Source organism: Entelurus aequoreus, linkage group LG20 (genome assembly GCF_033978785.1).
Source record: "Entelurus aequoreus isolate RoL-2023_Sb linkage group LG20, RoL_Eaeq_v1.1, whole genome shotgun sequence".
NCBI classification, from domain to species: Eukaryota; Metazoa; Chordata; class Actinopteri; order Syngnathiformes; family Syngnathidae; genus Entelurus; species Entelurus aequoreus.
Window position 1 is genome coordinate 2,217,142 of NC_084750.1, and position 25,306 is coordinate 2,242,447.

At 40.1% G+C, this 25,306-nt stretch overlaps 1 protein-coding gene across 4 annotated transcripts in view; it reads left to right on the forward strand.

The window, feature by feature from the left end:
* Positions 1-6,329, forward strand: part of LOC133635521 (oxysterol-binding protein-related protein 10-like) — a 60,008-nt gene extending 53,679 nt beyond the window's left edge. For all 4 annotated transcript variants that reach the window (XM_062028708.1, XM_062028709.1, XM_062028710.1 and 1 more), the window contains one exon: positions 5,740-6,329. In XM_062028708.1, the coding sequence (XP_061884692.1) occupies positions 5,740-5,796 (57 nt within the window). In that variant the 3' untranslated portion in view covers positions 5,797-6,329. The remainder of the gene's footprint in view (positions 1-5,739) is intronic.
* The last annotated feature ends 18,977 nt before the right edge of the window (positions 6,330-25,306 follow it).

Consider the following 25,306-nt stretch of genomic DNA (forward strand, 5'->3'; position numbering starts at 1 on the left):
CGCATGCCAAATGCAGCCCACTGACATTGTTAATTTGGTACACGAGACTTTATTCTATCCACAGGGAGATTGCATTTGTCTGGCGTGGCGAAGTTGGTAGAGTGGCCGTGCCAGCAATCGGATGGTTGCTGGTTACTGGGGTTCAATCCCCACCTTCTACCATCCTAGTCACGTCCGTTGTGTCCTTGGGCAAGACACTTCACCCTTGCTCCTAATGGGTGCTGGTAGCGCCTTGCATGGCAGCTCCCTCCATCAGTGTGTGAATGTGTGTGTGAATGGGTGAATGTGGAAATACTGTCAAAGCGCTTTGAGTACCTTGAAGGTAGAAAAGCGCTATACAAGTATAACCCATTTATCATTATCATTTAATAATCTGACAATTACGATGCTGCTACTATGTCGCCATCTAGCGGACAACATGAGTAATTCGGGTAAATGGCCTTTAATTTTTTTTTGCTTTTTGTTTTTTTGCAGTATTTACCTAACAACCTTCCCTAGTCATGGTGCAAAAAAAAAATCCAATGAAAAAATCCAACCAACACACAATGTCAACAGACAGGGTCACACATAACACAACCTGCTCACTGAACTTTGTGGATATTATTAAAAAAAACATCCAAAAAAATCTGAATTACATCCATTACAAAGCATGATGGGAAATGCAATGATGCAAAACACTCTCCACACTTACCCCTGTTTGGCACATTTTAGCTGCTTAATATATCTGATTGATTACAAAACTTTAAGAAGGTCGTCACGGAAGTAAACAAGGTAGAAGTCAAACTTTCACTTACTTTTAATATCCAATCATATTAATTATTTATAGATTATATTACAAAACCCAAAACCAGTGAAGTTGAAACATTGTGTAAATCATAAATAAAAACAGAATACAATGATTTGCAAATCCTTTTCAACTTATATTCAGTTGAATAGACTGCAAAGACAAGATATTTAACGTTCAAACTGGAAAACTTTGTTATTTTTTTTAAATATTAGCTCATTTGGAATTTGATGCCTGCAACATGTTTCAAAAAAGCTGGCACAAGTGGCAAAAAGACTGAGAAAGTTGAGGAATGCTCATCAAACACTTATTTGGAACATTCCGCAGGTGAACAGGCTAACTGGGAACAGGTGGGTGCCATGATTGGGTATAAAAGCAGCTTCCATGAAATGCTCAGTCATTCACAAACAAGGATGGGGCGAGGTTCACCACTTTGTGAACAAATGTGTGAGTAAATTCTCGAAAAGTTTAAGAACAACATTTCTCAACAAGCTATTGCAAGGAATTTAGGGATTTCACCTTCTACGCTCCGTAATATCATCAAAAGGTTCAGAGAATCTGGAGAAATCACTGCACGTAAGCGATGATATTATGGACCTTCGATCCCTCAGGCGGTACTGCATCAAAAAGCGACATCAGTGTTTTAAAGATATCACTAAATGGGCTCAGGAACACTTCAGAAAACCACTGTCAGTAACTACAGTTCGTCACTACATCTGTTTTTTTTTTGTTTTTTTTGTTTTTTTTTATAATGTCCTGCCCAGCTTCTCAGGCAAATCATATAGCAGATGTAGATGCCCATATCGGCTGTTCAGATTTACTTTACAAAAGAGAAGTGTAGGATACTTCTCTTGTTGCCTTATTTGTATTTTGACTTTATTAAATGTATTTATATTATCATTTGGTGCAGCCGGGCCGGAGCAGGAGGGGATAGAAAGAGAGAAAAAGGAAGACAGAGGGGGGAATTGTGGGGACAAGAGGGGGATTAGACAGAGAGACAAAAACAACAACAACAACAACAACAACAACAGAGCAACATCAGCAAATACGACATGTACAAATATGATGGTAAAAGTAATAGCAAATAAGCAGTTAGCGAAAATAAAAAATAATACAGAAATGACAATGAGCATTATTACACTAAAAATGGAGCAATATGAATACCAATAGAAATAGTGCTATTGATAATAAAACAATACCAATACTTTACCTTTATTATCAACAATACAATTGTTCAAATGCAACAATACATATACGTCATGATAACTTCAGATACGAAAGAATGCAGAAAAATGGAGGGGAAGAAAGAGAAGCAACCTACATTAACCTTGTAGATTGTTATAGTAACAATAGGTTAAGCTTTGTCAGTGTGCCATGTGTTGTACCCAGTTTACCCTAGGGCAACAACGTTAATATATGTTTGATGAAACTTAATTATGTGCATGAGTGTATGTGTGCATATGTACTTGTATATGTACAGTATGTGTATATGTGTGCTTGTACAGTGAATGTATATGTACAGTATGTGTATATGTGTGCTTGTACAGTGAATGTATATGTACAGTATGTGTATATGTGTGCTTGTACAGTGAATGTATATGTACAGTAAGTGTATATGTGTGCTTGTACAGTGAATGTATATGTACAGTATGTGTATATGTGTGCTTGTACAGTGAATGTATATGTACAGTATGTGTATATGTGTGTTTGTACAGCGAATGTATATGTATAGAATGTGTATGTGTGTGTTTGTACAGCGAATGTATATGTACAGTGTGTGTATACAGTATGTGTGTTTGTACAGTGAATGTATATGTACAGTATGTGTATATGTGTGTTTGTACAGTGAATGTATATGTACAGTATATGTATGTGTGTGTTTGTACAGTGAATGTATATGTACAGTATGTGTATATGTGTGTTTGTACAGTGAACGTATATGTACAGTATGTGTATATGTGTGTTTGTATAGTGAATGTATATGTATAGAATGTGTATGTGTGTGTTTGTACAGCGAATGTATATGTACAGTATGTGTATACAGTATGTGTGTTTGTACAGTGAATGTATATGTACAGTATATGTATGTGTGTGTTTGTACAGTGAATGTATGTGTAGTATGTGTATGTGTGTGTTTGTACAGTGAGTGTATATGTACAGTATGTGTATATGTATGTTTTTACAGTGAATGTATATGTACAGTATGTGTATACAGTATGTTTGTATAATGAATGTGCGTGTGGATGTACGAACTTTGAGTGTGTAAATATGTACTGTATTTATTTGTATATGTATGTGGGAGCGTAGGTACCTACAGTATGTATGTGTGTATGTATGTATGTGAGTATATGTTAATTTGCATGTACAATACATTTGACTCCCAGTGTGTGCGGGAGCCAGAGTACGGCCCCAGCCTCCCCGAGAGCCCATCCCACAAACAGTAGGTGCGGTGCCCAGGGAACCAGGGGCCACCGCCCCCACGCAGCCAAGCCGGACAGCGACAGGAACCCCAGAGCCTGGCCCACCACGCCGCCCACAAGGGCCAGCAGCAGGCCGCAGACAGACGCACCCGGCAGAGGACAAGGCACAAGAAAAACAGGGGGCAGCCAGACCCCAAGCCAGCGAGAGACCACACCCCACACGGACAGAAAGGCGGGACGCCCCGCCCGAGGGGCCCGGAGACCCCCCGCAACCGGACGGGAAGACCGCCCCCGCCCCACCGGCAACCGGGCCCCCACGAGCCCCCCCACCCCGGAGAGCGCGGCGAGGCCAGCCCACGGCCACCCCACCCAAGCCGGCCGCCACAGGACCACCCAGCACGGGGCCACGGGAACCACCCACCCCACCCGCAGGGACCCCAACGATGGAGATGGAACAACCAGCAACCGCCCCGCCGAGTCCCCCCCCTGAGGTAGGGGAAATAAATAAATAAAATAAATAAATACATAATAATAATGATATTAATAACATATATTAAAAAATAAGAATAAATAAATAATTAAATCTATTTATAAAAAAATAAATACAAAAAAAAGAATTAAAAGAATATCACAGACATGCTGACACACAAAGTCGCTACCCCAACAACTGGCCGACTCGCAGCACCTCGGAATACCCTGCAGCACCAAGCTACCACAGTAGACGCAGGGATCAGACTCAGCAGGCCCCAACCAAGACGGGCACCCGGAAGGGATGGACGGTGGGACCCAGGAGCTCCAGACACGCAGTCCGGATGCAGTAGCCTGAGGCGCCGACCCCCACCCGACAGGCAGGCCCAGAACGTACCCCCAGAAATATACATACATATATGTATACATACACATAAACATACACATGTACACATACATACACATGCATACACATATACATACATACATACATACATACATACATACATACATACATACATACATACATACATACATACATACATACATACATACATACATACACACACACACACATACATATACACAGTTTGTCAGCCCCGACAACCACCACGCGCGCGCGCTGCCACCCGTCACAACATCAGCCACCCCCCTGCACCAGACCCAGCAGCCACGGGTGCCCACACCACAAACAAACGGCAGCAGAAACAGCAACCACAACACCCCCAGATAGCCAGCACCACCCAATCAAATCGTTCAAAAAAAAAACCGCGACCGGCAACCACACGCCAACAGGATCACAGAGACCAGCCAGCGCCAGCCCGCCAGCAAGCCCAAACGCCAACACGCAAACAAGAGACACCAACACCCCCCCCCCACCAAAAGACCCCACCACCCCAACCCAAACCCGTCACTACATCTGTAAGTGCAAATTAAAACTCTACTATGCAAAGCGAAAGCTATTTATCAACAACACCCAGAAACGCCATCGGCTTCGCTTATCTAAGATGGACTGATGCAAAGTGGAAAAGTGTTCTGTGGTCTGACGAGTCCACATTTCAAATTGTTTTTGGAAACTGTGGACGTCATGTCCTCCGGAACCAAGAGGAAAAGAACCATCCGATTTGTTATAGGCGCAAAGCTCAAAAGCCAGCATCTGTGATGGGGTGTATTAGTGCCCAAGGCATGGGTAACTTACACATCTGTGAAGGCACCATTAATGCTGAAAGGTACATACAGGTTTTGGAGCAGCATATGTTGCCATCCAAGCAACGTTATCATGGACGCCCCTGCTTATTTCAGCAAGACAATGCCAAGCTACGTGTTACAACAGCGTGGCTTCATACTAAAAGAGTGCGGGTACTAGACTGGCCTGCCTGTAGTCCAGACCTGTTTCCCATTGAAAATGTGTGGCGCAATATGAAGCCTAAAATACCACAACGGAGACCCACGGACTGTTGAACGACTTAAGCTGTACATCAAGCAAAATTGGGAAAGAATTCCACCTGAAAAGCTTAAAAAATGTGTCTCCTCAGTTCCCAAACGTTTACTGAGTGTTGTTAAAAGGAAAGGCCATGTAACACAGTGGTAAAAATGCCCCTGTGCCAACTTTTTTGTAATGTGTTGCTGCCATTAAATTCTAAGTTAATAAAAATATAGTTTTTCAGTTCGAACATCAAATATCTTGTTTTTACAGTCAATTTAATACAAATTGAAAAGGATTTGCAAATCATTCTATTCTGTTTTTATTTACGAATTACACAACGTGCCAACTTCACTAGTTTTGGGTTTTGTAGAAAAAGTGTTTCTACTTCACAAAAATACTCAAGTATGTTGCAATAAAACTACTCTGACGAGTACATCCATCCATCCATCCATCCATTTTCTACCGCTTATTCCCTTCGGGGTCGCGGGGTACAATTTATCCAAAAAGTGTTACTAGCCCCTCTGCTAGCATGGATGTTGCACATAAAGAGTGTTAAAAACATTCATGCTTTCTACATAGTGAGTTTGGAAATACAGTATACATATCCAGTATACATTTTGTGTGTTTTTGTGGGTGTACAGGGTGAAGCTTGGGTGTACCACAACCCGCTGTGGAAAGTTCTGGACCAGAAGCCTTGAAAGAAGATCCAAGAGGAGTCATCAACATAAGTGAATTCAAATCCCAAAAAGACAATCAAACTTTCAAACAGGATACATCTCAGCTCGAACTGATCTAATCTCAACATTTTACATTTTCATGTGCTCGCAGACGTTTCAAAAGCCTTTCATCGTGTACAGCAGGGATGTCCAAACTATTTCCACTGAAGGCCGCACACTGTAAAATCAAAGCATTTGGGGGCCATTTTAAAATTTTTCATTTTCAAAACCAATACAGTATAGCCATTTTTTTTTTTTTACCTTTAGTGCTCCCCTCCTGTTCTCAGTCATAAACATGTTAAAAATAGGTCATATATATATATTATTTATTTATTTATTTATTTATTTATTTATTTATTTATTTTATTTTTATTTTAATAGAAGGAATGTTTTATATACTTTTTGTCAAAGCAAACAGTTTTGTATGGTGAAAACAAAATATGAAATTTCCCCAAGAAAATTTTCCAAAGTGAAATATTTAATATAAAGTCATTGGAGACTTAAATCGTTCAATAATTCATAACACCGTTGATTTTAATTCATTTAAATAACAAATAATAATGACAGTTAAAATCACACATTTTTATTAAGTGAAAAGGGGAAAAAAATCATAAAAGTGATATGGGTCATACAATTATTCTTTTTTACTTTCAACGCTTAAGACTTTAGATCAAGTTAAGATCCATCCATCTATTGTAATTTTTTAAAATAAATGTTTCATGTTTTTTTGTTGTTGCCCTTTTTGTCAAAGAAAACTTTGTATATGCAATATTTTCCCCAAAAAATATTTCAAAGCAATATTTTGGATGTAAAGTAATTGGAGGCTTGATAATAATTGTAATATTAATAATAATAATAAATATAATAAAATATATACAAATATATCAAATATAAATAATTTAAAAAATCAATAATTCATAACATTGATTTTGATTATTTTTTGAGCAGTGACAGCTTTAAAGAAAAAAAAAAACAGCCTGTCTGATAGCTTTGTTATTAGAGTCGACATTGCAACTTTTTCTTGTTACCGTAATTTCCGGACTATAAGCCGCACCTGACTATAAGCCGCACCAGCTAAATTTAGGGGAACATACAGATTGCTCCATATATAAGCCGCACCCGACTATAAGCCGCAGGGTTTTGATGTGTAATTACCGTAGTATATAGGGGTTCCTGCTACCACGGAGGGGATTGTCGGGACAGAGATGACTGTTTGGGAACGCAAAGCGTCCCATTTATTAACAATAAATCTTTCAATCATTCAATCAAACTTTCACATCTTTGACATGGCGAACAGCATTCGTGCAGAGTACAAATAATACAACGGTGCAAAGTAATACAAAGTGCTCACCTGTACGTTATCAAAATAACCAGCCTACCGGTATATGAAAAGTCAGTCTTTAATCATTGTGTCATCGTCTTCCTCCTGCGTACTAAAACCACCGAAATCCTCTTCGTCGGTGTCGGAGAAGAACAGGCCGTAAATAAGCCGCACCCTTGTATAAGCCGCAGGGACCAGAACGAGGGGAAAAAGTAGCGGCTTATAGTCCGGAAATTACGGTACATTTCACCTGTATGCTTTTTTTAAATAGTATTTTCAGAATGTGCCACGGGGCCGCATATGGCCCCCGGGCCGCACTTTGGACACCCCTGGTGTAAATCATGAAAAGTTATTTTATAAAGTACACAACAGGAGTTTCAAAATACGTACTGACAATGTTCGTGTTTTGCTGGCTCAGCAATATTTTATGGGTTTTTTATGGTTATGTACCTTCAAAGAGTTGACAAGACTCTGCAACATCGTGTGGACATCGGGGGCGGTACCTCTGGATTGGCAGACCTGGGTGGTGGTTCCTCTCTTTAAGAAGGGGCACTGGAGGGTGTGTTCCAACTATCGTGGGATCACACTCCTCAGCCTTCCCGGTAAGGTCTATTCAGGTGTACTGGAGAGGAGGCTACGCCGGATAGTCGAACCTCGGACTCAGGAGGAACAGTGTGGTTTTCGTCCTGGTCGTGGAACTGTGGACCAGCTCTATACTCTCGGCAGGGTCTTTGAGGGTGCATGGGAGTTTGCCCATACCAGTCTACATGTGCTTTGTGGACTTGCAGAAGCATTCAACCGTGTACCCTGGGAAGTCCTGTGGAGAGTGCTCAGAGAGTATGGGGTATCGGACTGTCTGATTGGGGCGGTCCGCTCCCTGTATGATCAGTGTCAGAGCTTGGTCCGCATTGCCGGCAGTAAGTCGGACACGTTTCCAGTGAGGGTTGGACTTTGTCACCGATTCCTGTTCATAACTTTTATGGACAGAATTTCTAGGCGCAGTCAGGGTGTTGAGGGTATCTGGCCAGGATCTTCAGCTCTCACTGGATCGGTTCGCAGCTGAGTGTGAAGCGACTGGGATGGGAATCAGCACCTCCAAGTCCGAGTCCATGGTTCTCGCCCGGAAAAGGGTGGAGTGCCATCTCCGGGTGGGGGAGGAGATCTTTCCCCAAGTGGAGGAATTCAAGTACCTCGGAGTCTTGTTCACGAGCAGTGTTGGGTTAGTTACTGAAAACCAGTAACTAGTTACAATTACTAGTTACTTTATTTCAAAAGTAACTCAGTTACTAACTCAGTTATTTACACCAAAAAGTAATGCGTTACTGTGAAAAGTAACTACTTAGTTACTTATTTTTCCCCCCCTTTTTTTAAGGCTCCCATTAATGCCCTTTTAGCCTTCATTTTAGTACTGTTATTGCACTGGAGAATAATACCATCTGTTGATGAACTTGAAATGCATTTGCATCACTGAGCTCAGAAAGCAATGTGGTCTACATACAACACACAAAGACAAAGATATGTTTCAAATGGCCAATTTATTTCAGGCCAGAAAAAATTGACAAAACTATTTCAAATAGCTGCAACATAATGGCACTTTAACTTTAACTCTAAGTAGATAGGATCGTTGATCCAAGACACAACTTACATTTAACTAAAATGTTATTTTCTTTGTGCTCGACAAAAGAAAAGTATTGAGAATGTGTCCATGTTAAAGGCCTACTGAAACCTACTACTAGCGACCACGCAGTCTGATAGTTTATATATCAATGATGAAATCTTAACATTGCAACACATGCCAATACGGCCGGGTTAACTTATAAAGTGACTTTTAAAACTTCCCGGGGAATATCCGGCTGAAACGTCGCGGTATGATGACGTATGCGCGTGACGAAGTCAGAGTAACGGAAGTTATGGTACCCGTAGAATCCTATACAAAAAGCTCTGTTTTCATTTCATAATTCCACAGTATTTTGGACATCTTTTGCAATTTGTTTAATGAACAATGAAGGCTGCAAAGAAGACAGTTGTAGGTGGGATCGGTGTATTAGCAGCGGACTACAGCAACACAACCAGGAGGACTTTGTTGGAGCGCTAGCCGCGCTAGCTGCCGACCTCACCTTGACTTCCTACGTCTCCGGGCCGCCAAACGCATCGGGTGAAGTCCTTCGTCCTTCTGCCGATCGCTGGAACGCAGGTGAGCACGGGTGTTGATGAGTAGATGAGGGTTGGCTGGCGTAGGTAGAGAGCTAATGTTTTTAGCATAGCTCTGTGAGGTCCCGTTGCTAAGTTGCTAAGTTAGCTTCAATGGCGTCGTTAGCACAGCATTGTTAACCTTCGCCAGCCTGGAAAGCATTAACCGTGTATTTACATGTCCACGGTTTAATAGTATTGTTGATTTTCTATCTATCCTTCCTTCTATCCTTTATTTTTTTGTTTCTATATGCAGTTAAAGCACGATGCTATCACGTTAGCTCGTAGCTAAAGCATTTCGCCGATGTATTGTCGTGGAGATAAAAGGCACTGAATGTCCATTTTGCGTTCTCGACTCTCATTTTCAAGAGGATATAGTATCCGAGGTGGTTTAAAATACAAATCCGTGATCCACAATAAAAAAAAGGAGAGAGTGGAATCCAATGAGCCAGCTTGTACCTAAGTTACGGTCAGAGCGAAAAAAGATACGTCCATCACTGTCTCTCAAGTCCTTCACTGTAACGTTCCTCATCTACGAATCTTTCATCCTCGCTCAAATTAATGGGGTAATCATCACTTTCTCGGTCCGAATCTCTCTCGCTCCATTGTAAACAATGGGGAATTGTGAGGAATACTAGCTCCTGTGACGTCACTCTACTTCCGGTATAGGCAAGGCTTTTTTTTTATCAGCGAGCAAAAGTTGCGAACTTTATCGTCGATTTTCTCTATTAAATCCTTTCAGCAAAAATATGGCAATATCGCGAAATGATCAAGTATGACACATAGAATGCATCTGCTATTCCCGTTTAAATAAAAAAAAATCATTTCAGTAGGCCTTTAAAAAACTCGACTTCTGGCTTCGCCATGATGTCTTGTTAGTTGTTATGAGAGTAGCGTATGTGTGTGTGTGTGTGTGTGTGGCCCTTTAAGATATGACAGCATGAGAGGTGAGTGACGTCAGTGAGTGAGTGGGCGAGAGAGGCGAGGGAGCGGCGACAGTGAGTGCTGTAGGTGCTCTATAGGGATGGGCGATACCACACTTTTAGGATTCGATACGATACTGATACTTTTTCTTGCATTTTCATCGATACCGATACCATTAATTTCTTATTGGCAATTTTTGTCGGTCAAAAATATTATTACTATTGTTATTATTTAAGACAAATCACAAGACAAATACAGACCATTTATACCACATTCATTATGGTCAATATATAATAAAAGTAAAATAAAAATAAAAATAAATTAAATATAAACAAAAATATAAACATTTTCACTTTTCTTATTTCTCAAAAAAAAAGTCTTGGTAGAAAAAGCTTAAAAAAACATTTATTCATAACAATGTCATGTTTCAAACCTCTTTGTGGAAGTAAATTTATAACACTTCTCTGAAGCAAAGTCAATAATTTCCTTATCACAATTAAACTAGGATTTCCTTGCCCTATAAACCTGCATACGAAAGACAGTTCCCTGAGGAAATGAACTTGGAAAAATGATCTACAAAAATGTCTGACACCATCACACCTTTAGTGTACTCGAGATATGTCGTCACACGTCACACTTTACTGAAGTCTCGGATTGCTGTTCAGGAAAAGTAACAACGCTGTCTTCTGGCTGTGTGTGTGTTGCACGTTGACCACGCTCATTCGCTGTCTCCTGTCACGTGACTGGGCCAGCTGTATACTCTGCCAGGTACAGGGCTGTCCCAGCACATAGTAAGTTAAGTAAATAATCAAAAACATCTGAAAGTGATGCTTGCACCCCCCACACACCGTTTTTTGGTTTAGATCGATACTTTTTTCAGAAAAGTGATGCCAAATGAGTAGCGTGTGAGTATCGATATATCGATACCACAGGATCGATACGCACATCCCTAGTGCTCTAGCTTGGTGGATGGCTGTGTGCAATAAAGTCACAAAGTTGCAACAAACCGCCGGGCTCGTCATTCACCCTCAGCTGTAAAGACCCTCTTCCGGGTAAACTGAAGGTTGTTAGACCCGAAGTACGGCTCTGGAGGAACGTCTCCCCTGCGGGGAGGCGTGCTTTCTGTGGGTGGGGGAAAGCACGCCTCTTCTTTTCCACCGGAGTGCTCCAATAAAACACACTCAGATCTTCAGTTTCTAGCCGATACTACATACAAAAAACGTAAAATAACGCAGTAACGCATCATGCAGTAACGGTAACTGAGTTACTGTATATAAAAAAATAACGCGTTAGATTACTAGTTACCGCCGAAACTAACAGCGTTACAGTAACGCGTTAGTCCCAACACTGTTCACGAGTGAGGGAAGAGTGGATCGTGAGATCGACAGGCGGATCGGTGCGGCGTCTTCGTTGTATCGGTCCGTTGTGGTGAAGAAGGAGCTGAGCCGGAAGGCAAAGCTCTCCATTTACCGATCGATCTACGTTCCCATCCTCGCCTATGGTCGTGAGCTTTGGGTTATGATCGAAAGGACAAGATCACGGGTACAGGCGGATCGGTGCGGCGTCTTCGTTGTATCGGTCCGTTGTGGTGAAGAAGGAGCTGAGCCGGAAGGCAAAGCTCTCCATTTACCGATCGATCTACGTTCCCGTCCTCGCCTATGGTCGTGAGCTTTGGGTTATGATCGAAAGGACAAGATCACGGGTACAGGCGGATCGGTGCGGCGTCTTCGTTGTATCGGTCCGTTGTGGTGAAGAAGGAGCTGAGCCGGAAGGCAAAGCTCTCCATTTACCGATCGATCTACGTTCCCATCCTCGCCTATGGTCGTGAGCTTTGGGTTATGATCGAAAGGACAAGATCACGGGTACAGGCGGATCGGTGCGGCGTCTTCGTTGTATCGGTCCGTTGTGGTGAAGAAGGAGCTGAGCCGGAAGAAAAAGCTCTCCATTTACCGATCGATCTACGTTCCCATCCTCACCTATGGTCGTGAGCTTTGGGTTATGATCGAAAGGACAAGATCACGGGTACAGGCGGATCGGTGCGGCGACTTCGTTGTATCGGTCCGTTGTGGTGAAGAAGGAGCTGAGCCGGAAGGCAAAGCTCTCCATTTACCGATCGATCTACGTTCCCATCCTCACCTATGGTCGTGAGCTTTGGGTTATGATCGAAAGGACAAGATCACGGGTACAGGCGGATCGGTGCGGCGTCTTCGTTGTATCGGTCCGTTGTGGTGAAGAAGGAGCTGAGCCGGAAGGCAAAGCTCTCCATTTACCGATCGATCTACGTTCCCATCCTCACCTATGGTCGTGAGCTTTGGGTTATGATCGAAAGGACAAGATCACGGGTACAGGCGGATCGGTGCGGCGTCTTCGTTGTATCGGTCCGTTGTGGTGAAGAAGGAGCTGAGCCGGAAGGCAAAGCTCTCCATTTACCGATCGATCTACGTTCCCGTCCTCGCCTATGGTCGTGAGCTTTGGGTTATGATCGAAAGGACAAGATCACGGGTACAGGCGGATCGGTGCGGCGTCTTCGTTGTATCGGTCCGTTGTGGTGAAGAAGGAGCTGAGCCGGAAGGCAAAGCTCTCCATTTACCGATCGATCTACGTTCCCGTCCTCGCCTATGGTCGTGAGCTTTGGGTTATGATCGAAAGGACAAGATCACGGGTACAGGCGGATCGGTGCGGCGTCTTCGTTGTATCGGTCCGTTGTGGTGAAGAAGGAGCTGAGCCGGAAGGCAAAGCTCTCCATTTACCGATCGATCTACGTTCCCGTCCTCGCCTATGGTCGTGAGCTTTGGGTTATGATCGAAAGGACAAGATCACGGGTACAGGCGGATCGGTGCGGCGTCTTCGTTGTATCGGTCCGTTGTGGTGAAGAAGGAGCTGAGCCGGAAGGCAAAGCTCTCCATTTACCGATCGATCTACGTTCCCATCCTCGCCTATGGTCGTGAGCTTTGGGTTATGATCGAAAGGACAAGATCACGGGTACAGGCGGATCGGTGCGGCGTCTTCGTTGTATCGGTCCGTTGTGGTGAAGAAGGAGCTGAGCCGGAAGGCAAAGCTCTCCATTTACCGATCGATCTACGTTCCCATCCTCGCCTATGGTCGTGAGCTTTGGGTTATGATCGAAAGGACAAGATCACGGGTACAAGCGGCCGAAATGAGCTTCTTCCGCCGAGTGGCGGGGCTCTCCCTTAGAGATAAGGTGAGAAGCTCTGTCATCCGGGAGGAGATCAAAGTAAAGCCGCTGCTCCTCCACAATGAGACGAGCCAGATGAGGTGGTTCGGGCATCTGGTCAGGATGCCACCCGAACGCCTCCCTAGGGAGGTGTTTTTGGGCACGTCCGACCGGTAGGAGGCCACGGGGAAGACCCAGGACACGTTGGGAAGACTATGTCTCCCGGCTGGATTAAGTGGCTGGGGAGAGGGAAGTCTTGGCTTCCCTGCTTAGGCTGCTGCCCCCACGACCGACTTCTGATAAGCGGAAGAAGATGGATGGATGGATGGGTACCTTCAAAGACTCCAGAAGGGACATGACGTCAGACTGCTGCCTTTTGTCGTCCAGCTGACCGACTCACAAACGTAACATTGGTAATAACTATTAATAAAGGTAGTTAATAAAATTGGTAATAACTGCAAGTAAACATGTTCAGGAGGCATCAACACATACCTCTGAGCGTCTGGCTCTTGATGCTAGGAAGAGCCTTCTGTCCCCGCATCGATCCTGTCCTGAGAACGAGACTGAAAGACTGAAGGAGGTTAGTTACTTCTGTGCAGTCGATGATCAGACATTTTTGTAATCTAATCTTCATGCTATATATTTAACGTAGCAGTAGAGTGTAAAAACAAGTTGACGTTATATACTTAATTGTGTTTCATTGTATCCATTCATCCATCCATTTTCTACCGCTTGCCCTTTAAAACCGTATTCAATTGTATTTACCATCTGCAAAGTATGTGAAAATACCGTCGAAACATCACAAAATGCCAGAAATTCAGTCGGCCATCTTCAGCAATTCTTGTAGATTCTACGCCACTGTAGTAACACTTCAGCACTCTGACCATTTTATTAGATCGGTCATACTGGAAATACGCAAACATTGTAAAGAGATGTGCTGTTTATCATTCACAATCCTTATGTAAGACAAGAACACATGTGCTTGGATTTTTTTATGCTTTCTAAATGGTAACTAAATATCTAACAATTGAGTAAACAGATGGAGGGTCCTCTGTTGCGCTCATTATACTCTCTGCTTCTGTTTGGTCTCAAAACTTGCTAAAAGTAAATTCTAGATTATAATTCACGCATCTCTCACCTGGTAGTATACAAATGTGACTATGGACCGACAGGCTGGTCCACTTTCACATGGCCAAAACGACAAAACCTTGTTTAACCCTTTGCGAGGACTGTGACTGATTCTTCATCTAAACACATTTATGTGAGCGTCCGGTCGGTCGACATCCCAGCGAGAGTAGAAATATTACCGTAAGTGTTTGTTTTATTATGTTTTATTAAGGTTAGTTTCTATGTTTAGCACCTAGCAATGCTGCTAATGCTATAGTGTCACAATAAAGTTACATCCGTTTAGCACTCGGCTTCTAAAACCTCTTTGTGTTCGGACTCAAAAACATAAGGTTCTGGATCATAATTCTCCCCAAAGTAATCGTTGTTGGCTTTCACAAAGTCTTGCTTGATTAGAATTGTTGTTGATGGGGAAGGGATCTGTGGTTCCTCCTCTACGTCACAGATCACATGACTGGCTTCCTCGTTATCTCTCAAAATGGCTCGGGAAACTCCTTGAGATTGATACTATTTTGATCATATCTATTTACTCGGACACTTTGGAAGTCTTTTGGTGTCATACATCAGATATATATGATAATAGCTTCATCATAGAGGGAACTTGTTTTTCCACTCTACTGCCACTTTAAGATAGAATCTTTGACTAAAACCACAAGAAAAGCCTTTTCTTACCAAGAACCAGACCTTGACCTCCTGCTTCTTCCTTCCCTACATAAAGATGATTCCTCTCTTGAATCCACCTACTACTGGGGTGTCCAAACTTTTTCCACTGAGAGCCGCACACTGAAAAATCAAAGCAAGTGGGGGCCATATTGATATTTTTTATTTTAAAAACCAATACAATATATGTAGAAAAAATGTACATTCAGGCCTCCACTCAGGCTTAATACCGGGGACCCCAAAGGGTTTAGGTAAAAAAAAAAGTGTCATTATTTAGTATTATTATTCAAAGATTAAATTTCCAGATCAACATTAGGTCTATCCGTCAATATAATTTTTTTTTTTTTTAAGATTTAAGTTGTATGCCCTTTTTGTCAAAGAAAACCCTGTTTTTTATGGAAAAAACAAAACATTTTCCCCCAATAAAATTTTAAAGTGGAATATTTCAAATTATATAATAATTGGAGCTCATAACATAACTCATAACAACATTGATTTTAATGTTTTTTTTTTTTAAGCAATGACACTTAAAAAAAAAAGTCCCACTAAAAAAGGGGAGCTCAGGAAAGTGTTAAAAATACATTTTAATTTTTTTTAAAACTTTTAACACAATAGTCTCGAGATCAACTTCACATCTATCCGTCAATTATAACTTTTATTGTTGTTTATGTTTCTTGTTTGTTCATTTTAGGCCCTTCTTTAAAAAAAAAAAAAACTTAGTTTTTTATATGTCAAACACAAAGTATGCAACACTGTCCCCAAAAAATATTTCAAAGTGGAATATTTAATGTGACGTAATTGGAGCCTCGAATAGGTAAATCATAAAAACATTGTTTTTGATTCATTATTATTTTTTAGAGAAAGAAACAGCCTGCGTGACAGCTTTGTGTTACTAGAGTCAACATTGCAACATTCTCTTGTTACATTTCACCTGTTTGCTCTTTTATACCACTTTTTATGTTTTTTGTTTTTTTTTAATCGTATTTTTAGAATGTGCCGTGGGGCCGTCAAAAAATTACCTGCGGGCCGCAAATGGCCCCCGGGCCGCACTTTGGACACCCCTGACCTACTAGGAAATGACAAAATTATACCGTATACATTAGGGGTGTAACGAGTCGTCTTAACGATTCAATTCAGAATTTGAGGTTGCCGATACGGTTCAGGGACGATATTTTTTTTTTAGAATGATACTATCCAAAACTTTCGAGTGAGTTGAAATGGATTCAGTAACATTTTTATCAAAACAGATCAAGCAGTGTGAGTGTGAAATAAATAGTAGACACTACAGGTGAACTTTCCTATATTGCTGTTATTTCTTGTAAGGAATGATGTATACATGAATTATGATACAAAACAAACAAGTAAACAACAATTAATGTTATTTCTTGTTAGGAATGATGTATACTGTACATGAATTATAATGCAAACAAGTAATCAACAATTATTGTTATTTCTTGTAAGGAATGATGTATACATGGATTATGATGTATACAAACAAATAAACAACAATTAATAAACAATGCATTCGCATCTTATTTGAATAAAGTGCAAGCAACACTTTAGCTTGAAGTAACAAGAGGAAACATTTTCTGATCACATTTTCAATATCCAAGAAGCTTTCAATAAAAGTACAGTAAACAACATATTAACAGTAGATTTAGCTTCTGTTTTGGGGTTTCAACATAAAATAATACAATATTCATATCAAAAATAAAGTGGGACCAACATCTCTTCAGGTTGAATGAACAGTAGATTTACCTTCTACTTGTATTGTTGTTTTTGACATAGAAATAATACAAATACAAAGTACATTTATGTCAAAACAATAAAGTACAAGCAAATCTCTTCAGGTTAAATGAGCAGTGGTTTGATCTGCTACTACTCTCTTTTTAATAAACAACAAAAGTCACAACAAATACAAATGCCACAACACAATTATTTGCCAAAACACGACAATATCGAGACAGAAGAGAAGTGACAGCGGACGAGTTTTGGCGTCTCATAGACTTCCTGAGTCGGAAGTTGAAAAGTGTGTAATGAAGTTGGAAAAGTAAGTGAAGTGTGACCTTTTTTTTACTTTTTCAATAAAACTAATATACTATGTTCAGGAAGTCGGTCCGTTGCCCGTAACTTTCTCCGCTGTCACGTCCGTCGCGCCCTTTGTGGCTTAAAATTGTGTTGTGGCTTTATATTATTGTGTTGTGGCGTTTGTATTTGTTGTGGCTTTTGCAATTGTGCTGTCGCCGAAAGTTGTTGTGTGGTAATTTAAGATATTGTCTTGTGACGTTTGTATTTGTTTTAACCTTTCTCAGCCATCGTAGCTATCCGCCATTTTTGTTTTGATGACTGACGGCGATGACTAGCAGACAGACTTGAATAACGTTTAAAGGCCTACTGAAATGATTTTTTTTTATTTAAACGGGGATAGCAGATCTATTCTATGTGTCATACTTGATCATTTCGCGATATTGCCATATTTTTGCTGAAAGGATTTAGTATAGAACAACGACGATAAAGATTGCAACTTTTGGTATCTGATAAAAAAAAGGCTTGCCCCTACCGGAAGTAGCGTGACGTAGTCAGTTGAACATATACGCAAAGTTCCCTATTGTTTACAATGATGGCCGCATGAAGTGAGAGAGATTCGGACCGAGAAAGCGACAATTTCCCCATTAATTTGAGCGAGGATGAAAGATTTGTGGATGAGTAAAGTGCAAGTGAAGGACTAGTGGGGAGTTGAAGCTATTCAGATAGGGAAGATGCTGTGAGAGCCGGGGGTGACCTGATATTCAGCTGGGAATGACTACAACAGTAAATAAACACAAGACATATATATACTCTATTAGCCACAACACAACCAGGCTTATATTTAATATGCCACAAATTAATCCTGCATAAAAACACCTGCGTGTTTGTTACGCTAGCTCCTAGCTCCTCTGCTAGCTCCTAGCTCCATAGAACACGCCAATACAATTCAAACACCTGATCAACACACACAATCACTCAGCCCAAAAGACCGTTCACCTAACCCAAGGTTCATAAAGCTTATATATTTTTTTAAAAGTTACGTACGTGACGCGCACATACGGTCAAGCTATCAAATGTTTAGCAGCCAAGGCTGCATACTCACGGTACCTGATATTCAGCTGGTAATGACTACAACAGTAAATAAACACAAGACATATATATACTCTATTAGCCACAACACAACCAGGCTTATATTTAATATGCCACAAATTAATCCTGCATAAAAACACCTGCGTGTTTGTTACGCTAGCTCCTAGCTCCTATGCTAGCTCCTAGCTCCATAGAACACGCCAATACAATTCAAACACCTGATCAACACACAATCACTCAGCCCAAAAGACCGTTCACCTAACCCAAGGTTCATAAAGCTTATATATTTTAAAAAAGTTACGTACATACGCAAAAAAAAGTTGCGCACATACGGTCAAGCGATCAAATGTTTAGAAGCCAAAGCTGCATACTCACAGTAGCACGTCTGCGTCTTTGTCATCCAAATCAAAGTAATCCTGGTAAGAGTCTGTGTTGTCCCAGTTCTCTACAGGCGTCTGTGTATCGAAGTCAAAAGTCCTCCTGGTTAGAGTCTCTGTTATCCGAGTTCTTCCATCTTGACTGCATCTTTCGGGAATGTAAACAAAGAAGCGCCGGCTGTGTACTGTTGTTGCTGACTACGTTCGAAAAATACGTCCATTTCGCACCGACAACTTTCTTCTTTGCTTGCTCAGCTTCCTTCTCCATAATGCAATGAACATGATTGCAACAGATTCACGAACACAGATGTCCAGAATACTGTGGAATTATGAAATGAAAACAGAGCTTTTTCGTATTGGCTTCAATGTGGAAGGCATACCCGTGTTCGCCGGGCTACGTCACGCGCATACGTCATCCTCAGAGGCGTTTCGAACCGGAAGTTTAGCGGCAAATTTAAAATGTCACTTTATAAGTTAACCCGGCCGTATTGGCATGTGTTATAATGTTAAGATTTCATCATTGATATATAAACTATCAGACTGCGTGGTCGGTAGTAGTGGGTTTCAGTAGGCCTTTAACGTCCTTGTCATTAAAAAGTCTTCAACTTCATATAAAGTCTGACGTTCTTAAATCTAAAGTTTTCTTTTTTTCTAGTTTGATAAAATGTATTTTTTGCCTTTTAAAATTATGTTAGATTGATACCAATTAGGGGTGTAAAAAATTATCGGTACAAATCGATAACGGATTTTAAATTTAACTCCAAAATACCCAGCCCAACATTTCCCACGTGACTTCTACGTGTCAGGTGATATGTTTGCAAATATGACGACTACTCGTCGCCATAAAGCTGTGTGAAAAACAGCTGCTACTGCAGTAGCCAGTTGTGGACGCCACCAGCGAGGAAACATCTTCATTGGTCAGTTGATGATAACTTGACAACTTCTAATACTTAAGTTGGACTGCCGTGGTGTTATAACACCTCTACTTGATTGTTTCTTCTAAAATCGTCACTCAAATGTTTTGATTGATGCTAAGCACACTTTTGAGGGTACACATAATCCTTTTGGGGGTTTACTTACAGTATAAGGTGTTATGTCTTATTCAGTCTGGTGTGTCCCAGATTTAAAAGGGGGGATTTAAAAGAATAAAATAAATAACAATTATTATTATTTTAACTTTTTTGTCATTAAAAAATACAATCATGCGTGCTTACGGACTGTATCCCTGCAGACTGTATTGATCTATATTGATTTATAATGTAGGAACCAGAAATATTAATAACAGAAAGAAACAACCCTTTTGTGTGAATGAGTGTAAATGGGGGAGGGAGGTTTTTTGGGTTGGTGCACTAATTGTAAGTGTATCTTGTGTTTTTTATGTTGATTTAATAAAAAACAACTAAAAAAATATATATATACCGTATTTCCTTGAATAGCCGCAGGGGCGTTAATTAATTTAAAACCTCCTGTCACATCTGCGTTTACCGGAAACCGGCGGGATGGCCGTGCATGCGGTAATTATTTTAAAACCTCTTCTCACTCTGGCGTTTACCAAAAGGAATCCATAAAATTTAGGCGTGTGCTTTGAGTGTGATGTAAGCATACCATCATGAAAAGCACATTTAATTAAAAAAAAACGTTATTATGGTCTTACCTGTACTTATAAATGGAGTCCATTTGCAGCTCCTTCTGACCAAAAGCATCGATAACTTGTTTATAGAACTCTTCCTTATTTTCTTTCTTCAGTTTTAAAAGTCTCTGTTTCGATGGAGATATTCCTTTAATTATTACCTCCTGCTTCGATTGAAAGTCCAGTTTAGAAAACTGTTTTATTTTAGATACCGGTATGTAATCCTCCATGTTAAAAGTTCAGGCAGAGGAAAAAAAAAAAATCTCTTGCTGCGTGTGTTCACTTCTTCTGCAGTACCGGAAGTTGCAAGAAGGATCACTAGCGCGGCAGCGCCCTCTACCACCAGGAGGCGGGAGTCATTTAATGACTTATACAGTATTTCACACACGCAGCTACGGTATATTAATAAAACATAGCTGCTTACTGTTCTCTTTAGCATACTGTACCGGTATTCAATAGCTTGGACCTTAAATCCTACTGAAAAGCTCTTTATCTTTTTTCCTTTGTGCGATTGTAAACTACTGAAAGCAGCTTCCTCCATTTTGAAAATGAGGACAGATGCGTCACTCGTGACGTAACGAATTTGACCCGGTGGAAGTTCTAGCCATATGCTAAATATTTTGCGAAACGAGTTTGACCCGGCGAAAATTATAGACATGCGATAATAAAATTAATATTTTGCGAAACGAATTTGATCCAGCTTCAATAATAAACCGGCGATAAGGCCAAGCATGCGTTAATTATTTTGAGAAACGAGTTTGACCCGGCAGTAATTCTAGACGTGCGAATACTATATTCCCAGCGCCAATTCAAGGAAATACGGTATATATATATATATTTTTTTACATTTCTTGCCGCGGCCCGGTGGTTGGGGACCACTGATGTAGACCACAAGGTAGTCTTTCACATGTATAAAAATATCACAATATGACCCCTTTAATGAATGATGTTGCCTCTGCTTTACTGAGAGGTACCTCCTTGTGCTGCTCTACAGTTAGTGCCTGCTTTGCCAGCTGATCTGCCAATTAATTTCCCTTCGTGCCCCTGTGCACTGGAAGCCATAATAACTTTACACTGGTACCCTCTCAAGCCTGAACAGTATTTCATACATGTCATTACCTTATTTATTGTCCGCTTTGGGACTTAAAATATTGAATAGAGATTAAAGCTGACCTTGAGTCGGAGCAGACCACCACCTATTTTAGCTGACTCTGCTACCCATTGTAATGCTGCTGCGATTGCCAATAACTCTACTGTAAACACTGCCAAATGGTTTGTTGTTCCTTCTTTAAATGTAATTTTGATATTTTTTTTTTTTAAAAGCTAAAAACAGATATGTATATATATACATTTAAAGACATAACTTTGTGTAAGCTTTGTATCAGAGGTGACTAAGTATATTATTATTAATTATTACATTTTTACTGTTGTTTTTTTTCCCCATGTAAGAATGGAATACAAATAAAATTAATAATAATAATGATTGTGTAACTGCATAACCTAGTGCAGAGGTGTCCAAAGTGTGGCCTGGGGGCCATTTGTGGTCCGCACCTTGAGATTTGTTGGCATGTTGTTGGAAAAAATACAACCTTAAAAATGCAACAAAAAAGAGCAAAATACATTATGTCTTTGATTGATTGAATTGATTGAAACTTTTATTAGTAGATTGCACAGCACAGTACATATTCCGTACAATTGACCACTAAATGGTAACACCCGAATAACTTTTTCAACTTGTTTAAGTCGGGGTCCACGTAAATCAATTCATCGTAATGTCATGACAAAAAGCTGAAATTTTGGTATTAATACCGAACAATTTTACACTTTGTCACCTATAACGCAAAGCTAACAAAAAGGCCTCGCAAACTTTGATTTTTCAGTATGTTGCCCTTGTTGAAAAAAAGTTCAGCTAAATATTTAAGAGTTTGTATTATTGTTGTTGTAGTTTTTCAAATAAATTAATTCACAAGTTAGTATCATTTTATTTTGATTAACTGCCTAATTTAGCTTTGTTTACATTTTAAGAATATTTTATTTTTTATTTCGAGACCTTGTAATATTTTAGATCAGGGGTGTCTAAACTTTTTCCACATACTGAAAAGTCAAGTATGGGGTGGGGGGGCATTTTAATATTGTATTATCTAAAAAAAAATGCTATAAATATATATATATATAGACTAAGTGACTAAGTCTATTGTTATTAATTATTAGTTTAAAATTCAGCATTTTTGCTTTATATTCCAATTTTTTCGCTATTTTTTTTGTACATTTCTAGTGTTGTTTTGTTTAGATATTAATATTTGAAAATCCACAACTGTTAAAATTTTATCAGACACAGTAGGTATATTTGCACAAAGTATCGGATCGGTATCGGCGATACCAGCTCTAGATTTTTCTTGGTATCGGGTCGGAAAGAAAATCAGTGGTATCGCACATCACTATCCAGGACTGCATAGTTCATTGCTTACTTCTAATCTGCAATGGGATCTCCACCTGAAGTGCAGAAAGAGCAGTTGTCCTAAAAAGTTTCCAAGAAATTCTGGGTGCTGCTTGTGGCTCAACAAGTTAGCGTCATTTTATAGATCAGTGTTTTTCAACCAATTATGCAACTTCACCTAATTGGTCCAAAAAATATTTTTTGCAAATCAATAGTTATAATCTGCAAATAATGTGCCGTTGCTTAGTGTCTGTGTTGTGTAAAACTCAACAGGGTAACCGTGTAATACTCCATGTCAGTAGGTGGCAGCTGGTAGTTAAATGCTTTGCAAAATTCGGAATGTGTCGGGTGAGACCAGGATGGTTTGTTGTGATCCAAATGTGCAGACCACAGCGGGAGGCAGGGTGAAGGTAAAAAGGTATGTAATGCTTAAACCAAAAATGAATGAAAGGGAAAGGAAAAGGCAATGGCTATGTAAAAAGGAAAGTAAAACTGAACCGGCTACAAAGTAAGCAGAAACAGAATGCTGGACGACAGCAAAAACTTACGGCGTCCACAAAGTACATCCGTACATGACATGACAATTAGAGATGTCCGATAATATCGGCCGATAAATGCTTTAAAATGTAATATCGGAAATGATCTGTATCGTTTTTTTTATTATTGGTATCGTTTTTTTTATTTTTTATTTTATTTTTTTTATTAAATCAACATAAAAAACACAAGATACACTTACAATTAGTACACCAACCCAAAAAACCTCCCTCCCCCATTTACACTCATTCACACTCATTCACACAAAAGGGTTGTTTCTTTCTGTTATTAATATTCTGGTTCCTACATTATATATCAATATATATCAATACAGTCTGCAAGGGATACAGTCCGTAAGCACACATGATTGTGCGTGCTGCTGGTCCACTAATAGTACTTACCTTTAACAGTTAATTTTACTCATTTTCATTACTTAGCCTACTAGTTTCTATGTAACTGTTTTTATATTGTTTTACTTTCTTTTTTTATTCAAGAAAATGTTTTTAATGTATTTATCTTATTTTTTTTATTTTTTTTAAAAAGGACCTTATCTTCACCATAACTGGTTGTCCAAATTAGGCATAATAATGTGTTATTTCCACAATTTTATATATCGGTATCAGTTTATATCGCTATTGGTAATTAAGAGTTGGACAATATCGGGATATCGGATATCCCCAATGACAATCAACAATGTTGTCACGCCAATTTTCTTCCCATTACAAAAACCTTCCTATCCCCCATTTACTTCCGGGGTCATTTCCGCGTACGTCATTTCCTCTTACGTCTTTGACAGCGATCGATAGCACTTCGTTTGACTCTTTTTTTTATAATACAGCTTTAAAGGCCTACTGAAATGAATTTTTTTTTTATTTAAACGGGGATAGCAGATCTATTCTATGTGTCATACTTGATCATTTCGCGATATTGCCATATTTTTGCTGAAAGGATTTAGTATAGAACAACGACGATAAAGATTGCAACTTTTGGTATCTGATAAAAAAAAAGGCTTGCCCCTACCGGAAGTAGCGTGACATAGTCAGTTGAACATATACGCAAAGTTCCCTATTGTTTACAATGATGGCCGCATGAAGTGAGAGAGATTCGGACCGAGAAAGCGACAATTTCCCCATTAATTTGAGCGAGGATGAAAGATTTGTGGATGAGTAAAGTGCAAGTGAAGGACTAGTGGGGAGTTGAAGCTATTCAGATAGGGAAGATGCTGTGAGAGCCGGGGGTGACCTGATATTCAGCTGGGAATGACTACAACAGTAAATAAACACAAGACATACTGTATATATACTCTATTAGCCACAACATAACCAGGCTTATATTTAATATGCCACAAATTAATCCTGCATAAAAACACCTGCGTGTTTGTTATGCTAGCTCCTAGCTCCTCTGCTAGCTCCTAGCGCCATAGAACACGCCAATACAATTCAAACACCTGATCAACACACACAATCACTCAGCCCAAAAGACCGTTCACCTAACCCAAGGTTCATAAAGCTTATATATTTTTAAAAAGTTACGTACGTGACGCGCACATACGGACGGTCAAGCTATCAAATGTTTAGCAGCCAAGGCTGCATACTCACGGTAACTGATATTCAGCTGGGAATGACTACAACAGTAAATAAACACAAGACATATATATACTCTATTAGCCACAACACAACCAGGCTTATATTTAATATGCCACAAATTAATCCTGCATAAAAACACCTGCGTGTTTGTTATGCTAGCTCCTAGCTCCTATGCTAGCTCCTAGCTCCATAGAACACGCCAATACAATTCAAACACCTGATCAACACACACAATCACTCAGCCCAAAAGACCGTTCACCTAACCCAAGGTTCATAAAGCTTATATATTTTAAAAAAGTTACGTACATACGCAAAAAAAAGTTGCGCACATACGGTCAAGCGATCAAATGTTTAGAAGCCAAAGCTGCATACTCACAGTAGCACGTCTGCGTCTTTGTCATCCAAATAAAAGTAAT